The 21,258-nt window shown below is 40.2% G+C and overlaps 1 protein-coding gene across 1 annotated transcript in view; it reads right to left on the bottom strand.

Moving 5' to 3' along the window:
• Nucleotides 1-20,422, bottom strand: part of CPA6 (carboxypeptidase A6) — a 544,128-nt gene extending 523,706 nt beyond the window's left edge. The window contains exon 1 of the mRNA XM_007949714.2: nucleotides 20,307-20,422. Coding sequence (XP_007947905.2) covers nucleotides 20,307-20,422 — 116 coding nt within the window. The remainder of the gene's footprint in view (nucleotides 1-20,306) is intronic.
• Between the last annotated feature and the right edge of the window lie 836 nt (nucleotides 20,423-21,258).

Below are 21,258 nucleotides of genomic sequence, written 5' to 3'. Positions count from 1 at the left end.
CAACCAAATAAACCATTAGATCTTTATCTACCCTTTTGAGCTGAAACACTGAGTGAAGATCTGTGCTTAGTGGGCCCATATCAATAACCTCAGACTGACCCAACTCTATGTTCTTTGCACCATTATCTAATGCCCTTAATAGCCATTCTTATACCTATTCCCCAAGTTTATGCTTTGTAATATTAGAAATATCAGGTAGTTCTTTTGGAGTGTAGTGTACCTCTTCTTCCCTCCCTTCATATCAACAAAGAAATTTTCCTTCCATGTCTAGAACCACTCTTGGTACCAAACGTCTTAGTCTGGGTTCTCTAGAGGAGCAAACACTTATAAATACAGAAAGAGATATTTATTTCAAGGAAATGGCTCACATAGTTGTTCACCTCTTGGGGCATGCTGGAATTTAAGTCTAGTTTTAGGTATAGAAGCAAAAATAGGTAGTGGAAGTGGGTCCTGGGGACATCCAGCCATGTCTTATAAAGCAACTGCCATCAGGTGATGCCCCACGCACTATCTCAAAGCCTCCTCAGACACATCTGGGTTAATCTCATCAGATGGGATGGGGGAAATGGTTTTACTGGGGAGGCTGGCTTAGCAAACAAAGCTAGAATAATCTCTTCAGGTAGCAATAAAATGGCTATTCTGTTGTCAGGAGGGATTTAATGGAATTCAGGGGCTCAGTGTCCCCAACTTCCTAATTATCTGTTCATATGTCTCCATCTCAAGTTTCACGATTCATTTCTTCCTAATCAATACCCTCACTTTAACTTCTTTCACCATTTGAGCTTGGGAATTGCATTGGTGCTGTAATTCAGCCAATAAGACTCTGGGTTTGTTTTCAGCAATATCAACTCTTTTACTGTAAGAAATATGGCTTTCTTTCAGAGCACAAATGGCAAGTTTCAGGTGTTTTATGTGGCACTTGAGCTGTTACCCTGAAGTCTTGAGCTCATCTCTTTCTCTTACAACTTTGTCTAGCAAAAGTAGAACCAACTAATCATGTTTCTCATTTATCTTAGTCTGACAAAATTGTAGATGGGTCAAATATGCAGTCACCCAGAGCCTTCTTTCTCACAAATATTTGATCCAATTGTGGTGATATTTTTCATATTTATATTAGTATCTCATGCCATGGATTAGCAGTGCCTTCTTTACTACTGGAGGCAGAGTCCTCAGTGCCTTTAAGTCTACCCAGACTTGAGACCCAATTCAAAAAGGTCGTCTTTATGATTTTGTTCCTCTAGAAACTCTCTCTCTCTCTCTTTAATTGTGATTTGGGTGAAAGTTTACAGAACAAATTTGTTTTCCATTCAGCAGTTCATACACGTTTTGTTTCATGACATGGATTGCACAAGCCCCACAATGTAACAGCTCTCTTCCCACTTCCTCCCTGTGGTTACCTTTTCCCTGTGTCTTCTTTTCTATGCATTCCTGCCCTCTGAGCTATCTCCTGCACAAATTCTGTCCTTCTGATCTTCCATGGTTGACTTTTCTAAGGAGTGTACGTACCTGGTATAACTGTTCACCATGTAGATCTATTGTTTGGTTTAAGTTAAATCATGGGAGAGAGTACAATTCCAGCCTGAAGGGTGACTAAGGGCCACAGTCTCAGGGGTTTCATCAGTCTCTATCAGATCAGTTTTTTTTTTTTTTTTTTAAAAAGCCTTGTCTTTTTTATGATTTTGTGTTTTGTTCTACTTTTTTCTCCCACTCTATCCAGGATCTCCATTTTTGATCCCTTTCCAAGTGTTTGGCAGTGGTAGCTGGGTACCATCTAGTTCTGGTCTCAGGGTCATATAGGTTGAGATTAACATAGCCCACTGGTCCTCTGGAATAATTGTTTCCATGTGTCTTTGATTTTCTTCACTCTTCTTTGCTCAGAATGAGGAGAGACCAACGGTTGCATCTTAGATGGCCTCTCACAAGCTTTTAAGACCCCAGTTGTTACTCACCAAAGTAGGGTGTGGAACAATGTTTTTGCATAATATATTATGTCAATTCATCTTGATGTCCCCTACAACCAAGGTCCCAATCTACAGGCCCAGTGATTCACTCCCTAAAGGTGTTTGTCTGTGGCTAAGAAGTGACAACTTTGCTCCCTGTTAGTTCTATTATATATATGGACATTCTTATAGCATGTTCAAATACATATGTAAAAATATCATCTGCCAAATCTATGTATGGTCATGGGTATATTCCCTTTCACCTAACCATACCTGATCATTTTTTCCTCTACCTGTGTATTCTCCATAGATTAATGTTCATTATTACATACATACTACTATGTATGTAAAAGTATTTATCTTTGTTGTCTGTATCTCTTACTCACTTCTCTGTGGCTTCCTTTTCCTTTGTGTTACTATGCTGGTCACTCATTTTTGGTATATTGTCTTTCCCGTCAACCAAATCAATATGTGTCTCTTACCTATCTAACAATTTTGCCTTCCCTCCCTTCCCATCCCTTCTTTCCTATCAACAAAGAAATTTTCCTTCCATGTCTAGAACCACTCTTGGTACCAAATGTCTTTGACTGGGTTATCTAGAGGAGCAAACATTTATAAATACAGAAAGAGATATTTATTTCAAGGAAATGTCTCACATAGTTGTAGAGGCTGGAAAGTCCCAAATCTATGGTCCAGGTGTCAGGACGAAGGCTTCTCCTGACTGACATGGTTGCAGATGCTGATGAATACAAAATCTACAAGTTGGTGGCAGGCTGTTGGCCCATGTCTAAAGAACTGGAGATTAGACGATGATGAGATGGATATAGGATTGAGAGGGATTGAAAGATTTGCTAGAACATCCACATATATTGAATGCAGGTTACATCCCCAAGGAAACTCCTCTTTCAACTGACTTGCTACTCCTATCAGATCATAAAAGGAGGATGATTAAGTAATATCTGCTAAACCACTGTGAATCATGGCCTAGCTTAACCCTCATAGAAAAAATATGATTGTTTGCTATTATCAGTCAATGTTTTGGGATCAGGGAAGGAAGGGAGGGTTTAGGGCTATACTAGGGACTTGAAGTAATTGGAGCATTTTTAAAACAGTTGCATGCACTATCACAGTAACTAGGCTTCTATGGAAAACTATGAGGAAAAAATACTTATACTCAGAGAAAAATAAAGTAAGCTATATTTATAGGAAGTCTGGTGGCACAGTGTCTAAGACACTAGACTGCTAACCAGAAGGCTGGTGGTTCAAACCCACCAGCCACTCCTCAGAAAGAAGACTGGACAATCTACTTCCATAGTGATACTGCCTCAAAAACCCAAGGAGGGGTCGCTATGAGTCAGATTCAACTCGATGGCAGTGAGGTTTTCTTTTCTTTTTTTTTTTTAATTTGTCTCAAAAATACTGAAGTGGTTTTCCTATCATATATTACATTAGCATGCTTTTCTACTAGTCACTTGGGGTCACTTCACTTTGCTTCTGTACAGAGCTTTGAAGTATTTAGGGAGAACTGTGTTTCTACATATGTATTCTTCTTTTTTGCCCTATAAGTCAAAAGCTTATATTCCCCCCACACACACCGCAGGAGCAATTTCTTACTACTCCAAGTATCTTACTGCACAGGTTTGCTCCCAATGCTTCCCAACTACTAAATGTCTACCAAATTGTTGGCCAAATATATTGTTATCACATCATCATACACACCTTATATGTATTCCAGGGAAACATGATTGATATAACAGGATCCCAACCATATCTTATTACAAATCTTATGTCCTCATCACAGTCACAAAACCAGAGCAAAGAACTTAGGTGATTCATGAATTCATCTGATAAGATAAGGACATGCTGAAGGGTAGATGGGGAAAAATATATAGCAAATGAGGTCACATGTGCAAATGGTTATGGGTTCTGTTAAGTGTAAAAATAGACTAGAGTTCTCATCTGGTGATAAAATATGCAATACTGTAGAAGTTTCCGCTTTTAGCACGTGGCAATCAATAGCCTTATATGCATATGAAAGCTGGACAATGAATAAGGAAGACCAGAAAAGCATGATGCATTTGACTTGTGGTATTGGCAAAGAATACTGAAAATACCATGGACTGAAGAACAGAAGAACAGAAAAAAAATTCTGTCTTGGAAGTACAGCTGAATGCTCCTTAGAAGTAAGAATGGCAGATTTCATCTCATGTACTCTGGTCATGTTGTCAGAAGGGACTAGTCCCTGGAGAAGGATGCCATGTTTGGCAAAGTAGAGGATAACAAAAAAGGAGAACCCCTCAGTGAGATGGATTGACACAGTGGCTGCAATGATGGGCTCAAGCATAGCAAAGACTGTGAGGATGGTGCAGAACTGGGTGGTGTTTTACTCTGTTGTACATAGGGTCACTATAAGTCGGAGCTAACTCGACAGCACTTAACAACAATAACAGCAAAAGTGTAAGACTAAAATCTTATAGAAAAGATGGTATATGTGTCAAGAAAGTAAAGAAGGGAGGACCCAGAGAAGAGGTAACTACAGAGAAGAAGTGGAAAGGGAGCTGTTACATTGTGGGGAATTGGAGTCAATTTCAGGAAACAAAATATGTATCAACTGCTATATGGAAAAGGAATTTCCTCTGTAAACTTTCATCCAAATTACATTTAAAAAAGCAAGCACACAAGCAAAGAGAAAGAACAGGAAGAGAGGGACATAATATATTTTCAATTTCATTTTGTTTTTGAATATTTGTTTTGTTTCTGAATGCTTATACTAACCATAAAGAGCTCTGGTGGCATAGTAGATAAGGCATTTAGCTGCTAACCAGAAGGTCAGTGGTTCAAACCCACCAGCCACAGAAGAAAGATGGGGCAATCTGCTTACATAAAGATTTACAACCTCAGAACCCAGTGGGGTTCTATGAGTCAGAATTGTTTCGATAGCAGTGAGGTTTGTGTGTGTGTGTATGTATGTATGTGTGTGTGTGTGTATACATATATATGGCCGAAGGAGCAGGGAGGCCACATCTTCTGACCTCCTCTAACCCCACAAGAGGAAAACAGAATCACCATCAGTAGCCCAAAGCCTATTCCTTCCAGGCCAGACCTGCCACCTCCCTCCACCCCTTTCACCAACCCTGACACTAACTGTTCCTTCCACAGCACCCACCACCTCTCTGCTGGGTTCAATAATTTGCTGCAGTGGCTACACAGAATTCACAGATTATGGGGTTTATTAGGGAAGCAACAGGCTATAATTCAAGTTCAGAAACAATGCTCAGTCTCTCTCAGCCCATTGTCTCTCAGCCAACAGTCTCTCTCAGTCTCTCTCCTACCAGTGCATGTCTCTTGGTGTCTCTCTTCCAGCAGTGCATGTCTCTCAGTTTCTCTCTCAGCAAGTGTGTGTCTCTCAGGAGCGTGTTTCTCTCAGCAGCACATCTTTTTCAGCCAGCAGAGAGACTCTTTCTGCCTCTAGAAGGGCTCCTTTTGAGCCTGGCAGAATGACCACTAACCAATTCCACCATCAGAATTCTATACACCTGAGAGAGAGTGAACTTCCCAGAAAATTGCTTTGTGCCACTCTCAACAGAAATACAGCAGGTGGATAATTTTAGCAATCAGGAGCTACTCAGTTACTTACGGCAAATTCTACCAGGGAGTTTACAAAGACTTATGGCTAGAAAACTCACACTATGTAATTTACTACACCATACACACACCATATATTTACCACACACACACACACACAACATATTTTGGTTTCTTCAGCTTATATTGTCAGATTAAAGCATGGCCCTCATGAGGCAAAGACAACACTGCTGTCTTGGCAAGACACCTGGTCCAGCTACTTTGAAAACTCCTAACCCTATTTAGGGATATAGGAGCTCTGGTGGCATAGTGCCTAAGGAGCTTGACTGCTAACCAGAAGTCTGGAGGTTCAAACACACCAGCCACTCCTTGTAAGGAAGGTTGGGGAAATCTACTTTCATAGTGATACTGCCTCGGCAACCCAAGGAGGGGTCGCTGTGAGTCGGGTCTGACTCAACGGCACATAACAACAACTACAACATTTAGGGATATGGAATGACAGTCAGCAAGAGATCATTGTTATTCATAGTCCAAAAGTGGTCATGGACTGAGGGAGGATGGGAAGACTGGAAAGATGGAAAAGAGGAAAGTAAAGGGAGACCTACTCATTTGGTTACAGAGGAACTAAGATATTTTCATGTATCTTTTACTTTACTTCCCCAGGAAAACAGAAAGCAATGGAAAGGCAGTCAATTATGTAATGAGTTGTGTTTACCTGAGAGCTTTTCCAACTGGTACTGGACACAATTATCTACCTTGTATTAAATATTAGAATTAATAATCTACCTAATGTCTTATATTATAACTTACAAAATAAAATATAATTCCATTCAATTCTAGAGAATTGCAAACTAGTGGTAGCCTTTTCCTTACTCTCTCATTCTTCTATTGCTATTATATCTCTGCTCTTTTTCATTTCATTAAAAAAAAAAAGAAGAAAACTCACTGCCATCAAGTCAATTCCAACTCATAGCAACCCTATTGAGTTTCCAAGGTGGTAAATCTTTATGGAAGTAGATTGCTCCATCTTCCTTCCACAGAGTGGCTGGTGGGTTCCAGAAATTGGTCTAACACAAATTTTCAGAGTTAAATATTTTTACTTTCTGCTTTTAATTGCCGCTTTTTTTCTGTATCAGTCAGGGTACCAGTAAAATAGAATTCCACTCAAATAATTCAAGCAAGACTTTAATAAATGGGTGATTCACAGAGGTGTGGCCCAGGCAAGAGATCAGACAAGGGAAAGTAGACCTGTACCAGAGCAATTTCAGGGCATGTTTTGCCAGTGAGAGCTGGTCCTAGAGCAGGGGCCACCCAGAAGGAGCTGCTGTCCTGCAGGTGGCAACCACTGTCAGAACTGTGGTACTGGAACTGGGAAAGAGGGATAGGGAAGAAATGCATGAAATTTTCTCTCCTCCTGCCCTTAAATTCCCTGCTAGGAAAGGGAACCTAATACAGTCCATAGAGTTCAGTCTCCCAGGCACAGAACAGAGAAATGAGAACAGATGGGGTTTGGGAAGATTCTAATCTTACTTAGCTTGAGTCGGAATTGAGTCTATGGCAATGGTTTTTTTTTTTTTTTTTAATTTTTATGACTTATTTAAAGATATATCCTCACTCATCTGTGGAATGTAAATGATGATTAAGTGATACTTATATGGCATGTCCAGAGAACATAAGATAACATGGAATAATCCTGAAGAAAAGCATAGAGCTAGGTTCCATGATTCCCTTACAGACTCATCTGTATATTAGCTAGACCCTCAGTGGTGTCTGGTGATCCTTCTAAGATCTCAAGTCATTTCCCTCAGATACATTCTAAATCTGTATTAAAACAAGAAAAAAAAAAAAACTACCAAGCCAGTTACCATCAATTCAGTCCCAACTCATTGCATCCTCAGGCATTGTAGAGTAGGGCTGTGGCCATTTGGAAGCAGATTGCCAGCCCTATTTTCTAAAGCACCTCTGGTGAGGGATTGAACTGTCAACTTTTTGGCTAGTAGCTGAGAGCTTAACTGCAGCGCCCAAGGACTCCTTAAATCTGCATCAATCATCCTTTTGCACATCCCCTACCCACTGTCTCTTCACAGGATGTCACCTTCTACTTGAAAAAAGAGGCCAGTCAGCTTTCTTTTTCTTCAGAGAGTTAAGTTTATTACTTTTTTCTCATTCTTCCTTATTTACAGTCTGTCCCTCTCTTATTTCTGCTACCTGGCATAAAACATGCCCATCTGTTTCCTACATTAAGGAGTTAGACCAGATAACAAAACTCTTTCAACCTTAGTTATCATCTCCCCGCTACCACCTGCCCTTCATGAACAAACTTCTTGAAATCATGGTCTCTGATCATTACTAAGTTCCTCATTTCCCATTACTTTCTCATTCTTCATCCTTTCTCATTCTGGTTTTCATGCCGCCACAACACTGAAAGCACTTTAAACAATATTAGAGGTGATTTTCTTAGCGGCCAAACTGATGGATACTACTTTGCAGTATTTGATGTGGCTGGCTTTTCTCTCCTTGGAACTCTTATCTCTCTTTAACTTACATATCCTACTCTCTTTCTAGGCCTTCCTGCTAGTACAGTTTTGGCCCTCTTCCTATAACAAATTCTTCCTGGGTGCTCCAACCTATACTAAAAATTTCAAGACATTCTATTTATACACCAGTTACTATAATCTATTTCACACTCTAGATCTCCCTCAAGCTTCAGACCCATCTATTCAATTGGGTGTTTCATAAGCATCTCAAACTAAACATCTGAAAAGGACTTCATTTCTCTGCAAACTTATCAAGTCCTGAGGATCACTAGCTCTTTCTCTGTCTTCTATCCCATTTTTAACATGTGAAAATTCAAACTCGACTCGACGGCACATAACAACAACAACAACAAAATATTTCTTTAGTCTGTTCCCTACTTTCCATTTAATATCACTGTCTTACCCTAGGCTTTATCACATTTTACCATTTAAAAAAAAAGTACTGGTGTCAAGTCAGATCCAACTCATAGTGACCCCTGTGGGTTTCGGAGGCAGTATCTCTACGAAAGTAGGTTGCCCAGTCTTTCTTTCGAGGAGTGGCTGATGGGTTTTAACCGCCAGACTTCTGGTTAGCAGTCAAATGTCTTAGGCACTACAGCCCCCAACAGATTTCTTGCTTGCAATCTTCTTATCTCAATGATAGCAGAGGAAATTTTCTTTTAAAAAATTAAAATTCTTCCTTGGCCAATATCACCTTTGAATGAAATCAAAACTTTGTGGTATGGGACATAAAGTGTCTCATTACCTTGCCTATGTCTTCATAGCCTTACTTCCACCAATGGAAACACCCTTTGTTTTTGCCATAGTTAGTTGCTCATATTTTCTAAACTTGACCAAGCAACCACACTTGTTCTTTGCACATGTGATACGTTTCTTGTGTCTTAAAAGCCTAATTTCTATTTTCCCATTGTAACTGAGATTAAGGTCATTTCCTTTGAGTACCTGTTACTTAAAAGAAAAATGTAAAAATACCTTGCATATTTAATAATCCACTGTGGTAGTTAAGTTTGCGTGTCAACTTGGCTGGGCCTGGTTGAGTGGCTGGGCAGCTGGATGTAGTATTCCCCATGATGAGACTGGTAATCAACTCCATGGTAGACGCTACTGTGAGCAGCTGAGTAGCTGCCCTAGGGATGTGGTCTGTTTCCTATATATGAAGAGAAGCCTTGGGAATGGTCTCTAGCCTTTTGGCACACTTGAACCCTGCATGTAGCCAAGTCATTGTTCAACAGCCTACCACACCCTGCTGATCTTGAGACTTCATCTGGACTTGAATTAGTGGCCTGCCATGTTGTTTGGTAACATTGGGACTGTGCTTTTTTATTTGTCAACCTCGGACTTCTCAGCCTCAGCAGCCAGCAGCTGTCTGAGTGAAGAAAAGTCTTCAGCTTCAGTGGGCCAGGAACAGGAGGCAGAGCTGAAGCCCAAGGTTGAGGGGCTTTCATTCAGCCCCTAGAGACTGGCAGTTTGAACTTGGATTTAAAGCTTCCCAGCTTTAAGAGAATAAACTCCTGCTTGTTGAAGTCATCCTTTTGTGCTATATTTCTGTCAGAATAGCACCAGTTAACCAAAACATCCACTCAAATTTCTATTTGTCATTTAAGACTCAGTTCACTTCCAAGAATCCTTCCTTGACCTTCTCTCTACCCTTCAGTCTGGATTAAGTGACCTTTCTCTGCACTCACATGACACCAATGGTTCTTTCTGTGGGCAAAAAGATCTCAGAGTTGGAATTATCTGTTTACTTGCTTGAGTTACTAATTATGCTGTGCACATAGACTGTTCTTTCATCTCCATGGTCCCACACTAGCACAGGGCCAGACACCTTACAAATATTTATGGAAATGAAATTAAATCCTCTCTCATTAAATATGTCTCAGTCTTGCCAAATCTCTTTATTCCATCCCCAACAACTCTAGGGAGTAGAAAATGGTGATAGGATTTCTGATCTCACCAAAGACAGACAGTATTGTCAACTTTAGGAATGCTGTGGACTCAGCTGACCTATGTTTTAGTCAGAAACACCACTACTAGCTTCACAAACCTCTTCGTGTTTATAGAATTCTTCTTCTCCATGGGTTAAATAAAGGAATTGGTTCTGATTTTGTTTCTTTGTCCTCTCCAATTCTAACATTCAGATTTCAAAAAATACCATTTATAAAATAGTTACACTTTAATCTTTAATTACAAAACACTTTAGTTACAAAAATGTACACTTCAATCAACTCGAAGTGCAAAATTCTAAAAGCCCATTTGGGAGGATTGATTCTTCAGGATAACAAAATGGAAGGGAGAATTGGTGATCATTGAATATCAGCATGACCACTAACAGAAATTGCTAGTTATCTCCCAGTATGTCTGAACCAATCACTAGAAAAGGACATCATGTTTGATAGAAGATCAGAGAAAATGAAGGAAACCCTCAATGAGATGGACTGACACAATAGCCTCAACAATGGACTCAAACATGGGTGGTTGTTGTTGTTACGTGCCATGGAGTCAGACCTGACTCATAGCAACCCTTCCTTGGGTTTCCGAGGCAGTATCACTACGGAAGTAGATACCCCATCTTCCTCCCGAGGAGTGGCTGGGGTGTTTGAACCAGCAGCCTTCTGGTTAGCAGTCACACTACACTATCAGATCTCCCAAACATGGGATAGGACCAGGCAATGTTTTATTCCGTTATATATAAGGCTAACATGGGTTGAAGCTGACTTAATGACAATTAACAATAACGAGCAAATTTTTGAGATCTAGCCCTCCCTGCTAATATATCATTTTCTCCCTCTTTATTTATACTCTCTCTCTCTCTTTTATTAAAGACCAAGTTTCACAGCCTCCCTTGCAGCTAACTAAGTCTATCAAATTAATGCTGGCCAGTAGGAAGTGACCCTTGAATTTCCAGACTGTTCCCTTAAAGGAAAAGGGTGTGTCTTTCCCTTTCTGCTTTCTTGCTGGAACATGCTGGGTGTTTCTCAAGCTGAAAGAACTGAAGAAAAAATTCAAGCCTTGAATTGCAATATTGAGGGCCTCTACTGGCAAAATCTTGAATGACACATGAAGTCACAAATAAAAATGGAAGGAATACACAAAGTCACTGAACCAAAAAGAATTGGTCATCATTCAACCATTTCAGGAGGCAGTATGTGATCAAGAACCAACAGTGTTGAAGGAAGAAGTCCAAATTACTTTGAAGGAATTGGTGAAAAAGAAGGCTCCAGGAACTGAAGGAATACCAATTGAGAGGTTTCAACAAATGAATTCAGTGCTGGAAGCACTCACTCATCAAGAAATTTAGAAGACAACTACCTGGCCAACTGACGTGAAGAGATTTATATTTGCGTACATTTCAAACAAAGGTGATCCAAAAGTATGTAGCAATTATTGAACAATATCATTAATATTACATGCAAGTAAAGTTTTGCTGAAGATAATTCAAAAACAGATGCAGCAGTACATAGATAGGGAACTGCCAGAAATTCAAGCCGGATTCAGAAGTGGAAATGGAATAAGGTATACCATTGCTGATGTCAGATGGATCTAGGCTGAAAGCATAGAATACCAGAAATATGTTTACATGTGTCTCATTGACTATGCAAAGTATTCAACTTGTGGATCACAACAAATTATGGATAACATTGAAAAGAATGTGAATTTCAGAACACTTAATTGTGCTCATATGGAACCTGTACATGGACAAAGAGGAAGTCGTTTGAACAGAACAAGGGAATGTTGTGCAGCTTAAAAATCAAGAAAGGTGTGTGTTAAGGTTGTATCTTTTCACCATATTCATTCAATATGTATGCTGAGCAAATAATCTGAGAAGCTGGACTATATAAAGAAGAACATAGAAAATATACTAAGAAATCAGGATTACAGGGAGATTCATTAACAGCCTGTGATATGCAGATGACTCATCCTTGCTTGCTGAAATAAAGAAGATTTAAAGCGCTTACTGATGAAGATCAAAGACATAGTCTTTGATATGGATTATACCTCAACATAAAGAAAGCGAAAATTCTCACAACTGGACCAATAAGCAACATAATGATAAATGGAGGAAAGGTTGAAGTTGTCAAGGATTTCCTTTTACCTGGATCCATAATCAATACCCATGGAAGTAGCAGTCAAGAAATCAAAAAAGACTTCTTCAAAGCGTTCAAAAGTGAAGATGTCAGTGTGAGGACTAAAGTGAGCCTGACCCAAGCCATGGTATGTACAATTGCCTCATGTGCACGTGAAAGCAGGGCAATGAATAAGGAACACCAAAGAAGAATTGATGCTTTTGAATTATGGTGTTGGTGAAGAATATTAAATATACAATGAACTGCCAGAAGAATGAACAAATCTGTCTTGGAAGAAATACAGTCAGAATCCTCCTTGGAAATAAGGATGGTGAGACTTTGGGCATGTTATCAGAAGGGACCAGTCTCTGGAGAAAAAGGTCATGCTTGGTAAAGTAGAGGGCAGTGAAAAAAAAATAAATAAAATAGAGACCCTATGGTTCGACACAGTGGCTACAACAATGGGCTCAAACAAAATGATTGTGAGGATGGTAAAGGACCAGGCAGTGTGTCATTCTGCTGTATACACAGTCCAGTCGCTATGAGTCAGAACCAACTCTCTAGTACCTAACAATAATAACAAATCTTTACAGAAGCAGAGTAACAACATCTTTCTCCCATACAGCAGCTGGTGGGTTTGAACCATCAAACTTTCCTTTAGTAGCTGAGTGCTTAACAACTTTACCACTCAGTCTCCTTCTAGAGGCAGCTTGAGGCAGCATTTATCTAGCAAAGCAAGTTGTAATACAATAAGCCAATTATCTACTGATTGTTCATGATGAAGACTCTAAAATAAGCCACCAAAAGTTTTCATTTTCTATTTAGTAATTCCATTTACCAAGGAATAAAAGCCTGTTCGATGTAAGTTGTGAAGCTATAAGCCATTAACATCCTCAGTTGCTCTTTCAATGTATGGAAGTGATTATGCTTGTTGGTTATTACTCAGAAATTAGCCTGGCATCAGAATACAGAGGATCCATTATCAGATTGGGCTCCAAGGAGAGAGTGGCCCACAAGCATTTGAAATGCGATGGATGTACAGTTCTCCATGAAGTATTCAGCAGTCAGAGAAAGAGAGAGCTGCAACACTGCACATCTTAACAAGTAAAGCAGTCAGGCCCCAATACACAGAACATACCATGGGGAGGGAGGCTTTTGGTATAATCAGCTGATAAACAATCAGCATGTAGGCACTGTGCTTTGAGCTAGTGCATTAGGGAAATTAAAATATTCTACTAATATAAGGAGCTCTGGTGGCATAGTGTCTCAGACACTTGACTGCTAACCAGAAGGCTGGTGGTTCAAACTCACCAGCCACTCCTTGGAGGGAAGGTTGGGCAATCTTCTTCCATAGAGATACTGCCTCAGAAACCCAAGGAGGGGTCGCTATGAGTTGACTCGAGGGCACATAACAAAAGCAACAACAACAACTACTAATATAAAACACAAGACCTAAAAGGAACTTCCAGCAGGCCGTGGAGAACTACTGCATTAGCTACACAGCAACTTGCATGAAATAATTCAAAACCAATCTTTGAATCCACCAGATGTCCTTCATAATTCCTAATGTTTGGAATTTATATACACAGTGTACATTTCATCCTACCTTTCATCAGCAGAGATGGCTCCTTCTTGTTTGAGGGCCCTTATTATGAATAGGGACTGTGCACTTTGTTTGTCAAGGATGTGCAATGCTGAAATTTTGTCCATCTCTGATCTAACTAGATTTGGGTTTCAGGGCTGAGAAGAGTGAAATAGAAGGCAGAAGAGTCGGCTGATTATGGAAGCCTTAAAAGCCAAATAAAGGATTCTGGATTTGATGTGTTTTGGGTACAGGGAGTCAAAGTAGGTGTTTGAGCAAAGGAGTAACATGATAAGTGTCTTACTTTAGTAAGCTCAGTTCAGAATGGATCTTTTAGGAGAAATTATATTGACTCAGGCAGAGATAAAGAAGTTCTGAATGTGACTGGCAGCCATTACAATGGTGAGGAAAGGGGAAATGGGATACCTTTTATAGGAATGGAAGGAACTAGAGCTAAATTTGCTCTTTTGGAATGAAATAAGAGGGTAGTTGAAGATGCAGAGTAAAGCTCACTAAAGAAACAAATAAGAATAACTAGGCTAAACCCATAATTTACTATCCAAGTCAGGACCCTTCTCAGGATCAAATTACAGCAAAACAGGTACATATGGGGACAGTCCCCAGCAAACTGGGACAGTCTTGGGAAATTGAGGATGTACAGCCATCCTAGCTGAAAAGAACTCTAACTTCCAATACAGACAATAACTCTGATTCACAAGTCCAGCTCTCACATTTCCAAAAGCTCAGGGCATTAAAAGACATCACCATCAGGAGATGAAATAAGTAAAAACTGCTGTTGAGGGACAGAAGGACTAGCCAGAGAGACTAGGTAGAAAACAAGTATGATGTCACTGAGATTAAATCTGCTCTACGAGTCACTCAGTTTCTCACAGTCCTCTTCTCATCAATATGCCACATTCCAGCTTGGGGCCTCTCTGCTTACAGGATTCCAAGGACGAAACTACTTAGAAATACAGCAACTTGTTTTCTTTGAGTCTTCTACTTCTCTGATGTGGAATCCCTGTACCCCATTTCCCCATAAGACTAGTGAACTTATGAGCAAATAACGGGGCTGGGGGGTAGAGCATGGAGCCTGACTAATCAGAGCACACCTGATGGCTGTGGGCTGTATTGGTGCATATGGTGAAAATTAACCCTGCACATGCCTGTGGTCACAGGAGAGAAGACTGAGGCATGGGAGCTGCTAGTCTGAGAAAGAAAAAAGGGAAAAATGGTGGAGACATGGAAGGTGTCTTCACTATGTGCAGTCCCGGGCTGAAGAAGGAATCTGTGGGATCATGATCAGCAGATTCAAGTCTGAAGAAGCATCCACTGAGGCAGGAAGCCTGTGCTTTCTCACCCCTAGCTGAGTCTCAGCAGGGGCCCGGTGAGCAGAATCAGTGAGGCCCTGGAAAGGATTGCTCCTTCTCCTTCTGGAGACAAAAGTTCACTGAGCTCTTCTATCGATCTTCACAGAGTCCCTAGGTGGTACAAAGGGTTAACATGATCAGCTGCTAACTGAAAGTTTGGAGGTTCAAGTCCACCCAGAGGTGCCTTGGAAGAAAAGGCCTGGAGGTTTGTTTATAAAAAAATCACCCGCTGAAAGCCCTAAAACAGTTTTACTCTGACATATGTGGGTTGCCATGAATCAGAGTTGACCGGATGGCAACTGGTTTGGGTTTTACTAATCCTCATAGTAGTCTGTTTATCCCATATGACATTTATATTACATTGTAATTTATAAATTTATATTTTTATATTTATAAGTTTACATTTACATTGTATACCACTTTTATGTGTAGGCCTGTTTTCTTTACAGAACTGGCAGCTAAGGGCATTGATTTGAATGGTCAACGTATTTAGCATAAAGTGGTTGTTCAAATGATTCTTGTTGAATGAATGAATGAATAAACCAAAGAACACACCCACAGCTACTTTCTATCTATATTTTGCACTCTATGTGCAACCTAATGTTCCTTCATCTTCCATTTTCTATCCCTTACAGTCTCAGCCTGATTTTCTAATAATGATTTTCTGGTAATGATTTATCATCACCTCAGAGAAGGTAACCAAGATTAAATTTCCAATTTTATCTGTGTAAGCTACTCCTTTCCTTTACTGTCCTGAAATAAGTTTCCAAAGCAAGATTGAATCTTCCATTTTCCTTTAAAGTAGTTCTTTCCTATGCCTGAATGGGCAGCACAGTGAGAAGTATAGTGTGTGGAGTCAAGCAGAGCTCAGTTAGAATCCCTAACCTTACTGTAAGTGAGGAACTCTGAACTGGAGTTAACCTGTCTGTGTCTCAGTCAGTTTATCTGTAAAGTGAGAATAGCAAGAGCTTCATTAGGTTATTGAGAGAAATGATTATTCTTTTTATAAATGTTTATATTAAGTATTGGTTTGTATTAGCTACTTTACCACCCTGTTAAGTACTTACTATGTGCTAAGACCACATATTGCATTTAATCCTCATATCCAACTCAGTGAGGATGGTTCTAATATTATCTCCTTTGTCCAAGGTAAGGAAGCTGAAACTCAAGTTAAGGAACTTGCCCCAAGTAACAGAGCTAGTAAATGTGGGAAGGGAGCTCTGGTAGTATAGTGCCTAAGGCACTTGACTGCTAACCAGAAGGCTGGAGGTTCAAACCCACCAGCCACTCCTCAGAAGGAAGGTTGGGCAATCTACTTCCGTAGTGATACTGCCTCGGAAACCCAAGGAGGGGTTGCTATGAGTCAGGTCCGACCCCACAGCACATAACAACAATAACAGATGTGGGAAAGCAGATATTGCAATTGAATATCAGGACTTATGAACATTAAGCTACATTACTTGGTATGAAGAAGGTACTAAATAAGTTGTTCTTAATAAACAATTAAAAAACAAAACAGTTGCCACTGAGTAGATTCTCACTCACAGCAACCCCATGTGTTTCAAAACAGAACTGCTCTCCATAGGGTTTTCAATGGCTTTGATCTTTCACAGGTAGATTGTGAGGGCTTTAATGCAACAATAAACCATAGCTACTTTAATTCTACAGCATTCTCAGATTTTATTGCTTTACTGTCTTAGATCTCTTTTTTCCATCACTAAAAAAGTCTACCCTAATGTCATGTAATTATCACATAATTTCATGTTAGGCAGAGGAGGATCCTTATTTTTTTGCCCTCAGATATTACTGCATAATAAATAGTCTTCTTCCAAGAATATGAGGAGAGATGGGAAAAGGAAAAAGACAGAGTGATGTTTGGCTGTGTAGGAACCGCACTCAATGACTGCATTTATCACTGAAATATTTTACTTGCATTTGTAAAGTCTGAAGCCTTCCAACAGCAGAGTATCAACAAATATTATTTGAAGTTATTTTCCACACTTTGCTTCATTCCTTTTGTGTGTATTTTTCTAACCTTCCTTGTATATATATAATATAGCTATCCAAAAAGATACCAGCTCTTATCATGAGATTTTCCTTGTAGTCTTACGTAATTTTTTTCTAAGACATGTCATTATCTTTTATTGTGGTAGAATATATAAAATTTTGCCATTTCAACCATCTTTATGTGTACAATTCATTGACGTTAATTACATTCATCATGTGCCACTGTTGCCACTATCCATTTCCAAATTCTACAATCACCCTTAACAGAAAGGCAGCATCTCTTAAGCAGTAACTCTCTTTTGCCCCCTCCCACCTGCCTCTGGTAACCACTACTAAATTGGTCTCTATGCATGTGCTTATTATAGATAATGTCACTTTATTTTTAATAATAGATGCTTAGTAAATTTGATATTTTTCAAGAATCTACTATACAACTGTTATTAGTTTCTATATAAAGATGACTAAGGCTCATTAACAGCTCTCAGGAAGCATGCTGCTTTACTTTGAGTGTTCTATTTTTTATTCATGCTCAAAGTTCTGCAAATGATAATTATATAGTATTAGATTGAACCAAGATCTACAAAAATGTTTTTTATAAAAACGCAAGAAATAGGCCTACTCCATCATTAACAACAAAACCATGTTACAATTTTTTCCCCCTCTCATTACTTAAGGGATAAAACAAATTACTTAAGGAATAAAAATGAAGGGGTTTAGAATGATAATTTTGGATGGGTGAAGCTAGTCAAACATATTGCTGAATACTATTCTAATATGTCTTCCCACAGGTTTTGGCTAGTTGAAGAGTTAGCCTTACAGAAAGTAGTTCTTCATTAAATGAAACAAAACACTCCCAAACCTGAGCAGCATTTTTGTCTATGTTGATGAGAGAATGAAACGTATCCAGTGACAGCAAGTAAAAATTCTCCCCTTTCAACAGTGAGTGTGCTCAGAAACATTTCTGGTTTTAAAGGAACTCTAGGCTTTTATTGTGATGGACAGGCAAGGATTCTTTCTCCAGTTTGTCATTGCTTCATCTTTTTTCTTCTTCTTCTGACTTTTAGACACCTGGTAATTTACACATTTGGGACTTATAATGCAGCAGCCAAAGAGGAAATGGCAATTATCACTCTCCTTGCAGAATAGAGAAGGTAATGCATCTTCCTTCAAGAGTTCTGACCAAACCCACTGCCATTGATTCTGACTTACAGTGAACCTATATGAGAGAGTAGAACTGCCTTATAGAGTTTTCTAAGCATGTAAATCTCTATAGAAGCAGACTGCCATATCTTTCTCCTATAGAGAGGCTCTGGTAGCATAGTGGCTAAGACACTTGCCTACTAACCAGACGGCTGGCAGTTCAAACCCACCAGCCACTCCTCGGAAGGAAGCTTGGGCAATCCTGCTTCTGTAGTGATACTGCCTTGGAAACCCAAGGAGGGGTCGCTATGAGTCGGGGCCGACTCGACGGCACATAACAACAACAACAACAACAGCATAGAGAGCCTGCAGAGTTCCAGTTACTGACCTTTTGGTTAGTAGGCAAGTGCTTTACCCACTGCATCACCAGGGCTTTCTAGAGGGGTTCCAGTAGCTACAAATTCTATAAGAAAATGTACCACCATTGGACTCATTTCAGCTATGAAGTAGTGCTTAGGAAATGTCTCACATGTGCTCAGCTGACACAGGCTTGGCAACTTATAATCAAGGAGCATCACACATGGAAATAATTATGGATGAGCTCTCAGCTGAATGGAGGAGCGAGGTCCTATGTGACAGGAAAGCATCTTAATCTGTGACATATGTTTATCATGGAACCTGACATCAGGCAGGAGACTCAAAACAAACTCCTCCACAACCTTAACCTGTATCATCAGCCACCAAACACTGGCTTCTTGATCAAGATATTGGGGGTGAAGAGGGGGCAAATAACCTGGTGTAAAGCCCATACCTTGTGCATCTGAGGCCCAAAAGCAAGCCCTCAGATGCACACCTCTTTCTACTTCTCTTGGGAACACCAGGGTGGAAAAAAATTGGAAGCTTATGACCATCTACTACCTACTTCAGCCACCACCTCCACCCTCATACTATATCCCCTAAAACTAAGCAAATTTTTTAAAATTTTTCTCTGGAGGCACGGCATTCAAGGGAACTCTAAAGACACTATGCATATTCTTCAGAAGAAAAAGAAAAACATAATTCTCTGTTACGGTCACACTTACAAATTATTGTCTACCATATTTTTAGAAAGAACAACTTTGTTTTAAGTTACTGGGCTCGATTTGGTCATCATCCAGATCAATTTGAAAATTTCTCTCAACTGGTAAGTATTGAATGATAGTGGCTATTTAAAAAGATGTAAGACACTGGGTGGGTGTCCTCTGTAAAAAGGAGGAATTGAAGTAGAGGAGCTATTTAAGGTTTTTCCAGCTCTAAAATGCAGACATGCCATCATTTCCAGATTCAAAGAGTGACCCCCTGTAAATTCCAGCAAAGCACATGCTGTATGTACCCCAGCAAGCCTTTGGGATAATAAGAACATGCATAGTAACACACGGCGTTACACTCAGCCCTGAGCTTCCTATGAAAGGCACAGACAAAGCATGCTAACCTACAGGGGGGAAAAGATGAGTTGTTATTCCCTTTCTATATTTCTCCTTCAGAAAAATACCCATAATTTTACAGTTGGCAACTTGTATTCTGCTTATTTTCAGTTGAATCATTTGCATTGCTTAGATCTGAATATCTTTGTAGTAACTAGTCTGCAGACTAACAAGCACTTTAAACACACACACACTCAGTTCTTAAATTAATCACTGGTGAATTTCAATCCACTGCTATTGCATACAATTCGAAAGGAGAAAATTTAATTTTCAGGTCACTTCAAGGAAATTTACACACAGCCCTGTATCATTTACATGGTACAACAGTATCCTTCAGATCAGTCACACTGGCCACAGCTACTCCAAAGACAGAATGCCATTCAACACTGGGTCTACAGCTGAGGTTGACACACTATAAAAAGTATATAAAGTCAGACTTGTACCCACTGCATATTCTAGGTGAGCTATACCAAAGAACTGGAGCAGAGCTGTATGTAAATTTCATTGAAGTGACTAGGAAAATGTGAAGAGACCACAAATCTGAAAAAGTGAGGCACATTCAGGACCAAACCAACTCCCTCCTCAGAATAAAAGCCAGGAAGATCTTGCTCCACTTACCCAGCATAGCGGTTGTTATAAAGGTGGCTGTGCCCTAGCTGCATAATCTTCATAAAGAACAAGCAGAGTGGCAGGAAGGCAGCTGTCCGGCTCCTGGGCTTTCCAAGCAACTTCATAGTGTTACAGTGAGAAGCATTGAAAGTTACTACAGCAGTCATCCGGGGCTGGAGGTGGCTAACAGCAACCCCTACACAGGCGAATGCAAGTTCTCTGAAAGGGGGTGGAGGAGAAGGGTTGGGAGTGAGCAAAATGTGACACTTCTCTCCAGCCAAAAGAGAAAAAAAAAAAAAAAAAGTTTAGGCAGCCTAGGAAGGGAGGTTGCTATTAAGACCTGGTTTTGGGACACGCAGCAGCAGCAGCCCACATAGCCCAGCCCAGCCCCGCCCGGCAGCTGAGCCTGAGATTTACTCAGCTTTCTGGAAGGGGCTGGGCCTCCCCAGTGCTGACTCACAGCGGGGGTTTCGTTGGGTGCTGCTTGCTTAGAGGAACTCCCCTCTGTTTCTGGTTTGTTTGTATTCCCGTTGTAGGCCCCTAACTTTTTTCCATAACTGTTCTTCCTCCCGCTACCTTCTAAACATGAGGACTGATCCCATTAGTGAAGGATTTCTCTCAGGATGAGTTCAACATGTAGGCAGAGAACAATCTTGGATTAATGATTTGATCTCCCACGACGGATTTCTTCACCAGCTCCACGTACAGAAATGCACCAGTGACTAGCTTTGATGAGAGAGAGCGAGAAAGAGAGCGAGAGCAAGAGCGAGAGAGAGAGAGCGAGCGAGAGAGAGCTGGTGGTGGCAGAGGGAGCTAAGAAGGGTGCCTTGATCTGGAGGAACGGCCACCGCTCACTACTTCCTGGTATACCAGAGGAGCAGAGGTCTTCAGAGAGTTCTTTCTATGCGTCCACATCCACAATGGGCGCAACTAAACCTGCTACTATTTCAGGGATTCTCAG

This window comes from Orycteropus afer, unplaced genomic scaffold (genome assembly GCF_000298275.1).
Source record: "Orycteropus afer afer isolate SDZICR_OR568_19922 unplaced genomic scaffold, OryAfe1.0 scaffold00252, whole genome shotgun sequence".
NCBI classification, from domain to species: Eukaryota; Metazoa; Chordata; class Mammalia; order Tubulidentata; family Orycteropodidae; genus Orycteropus; species Orycteropus afer.
This window is presented reverse-complemented; position numbering and strand designations above follow the sequence as displayed.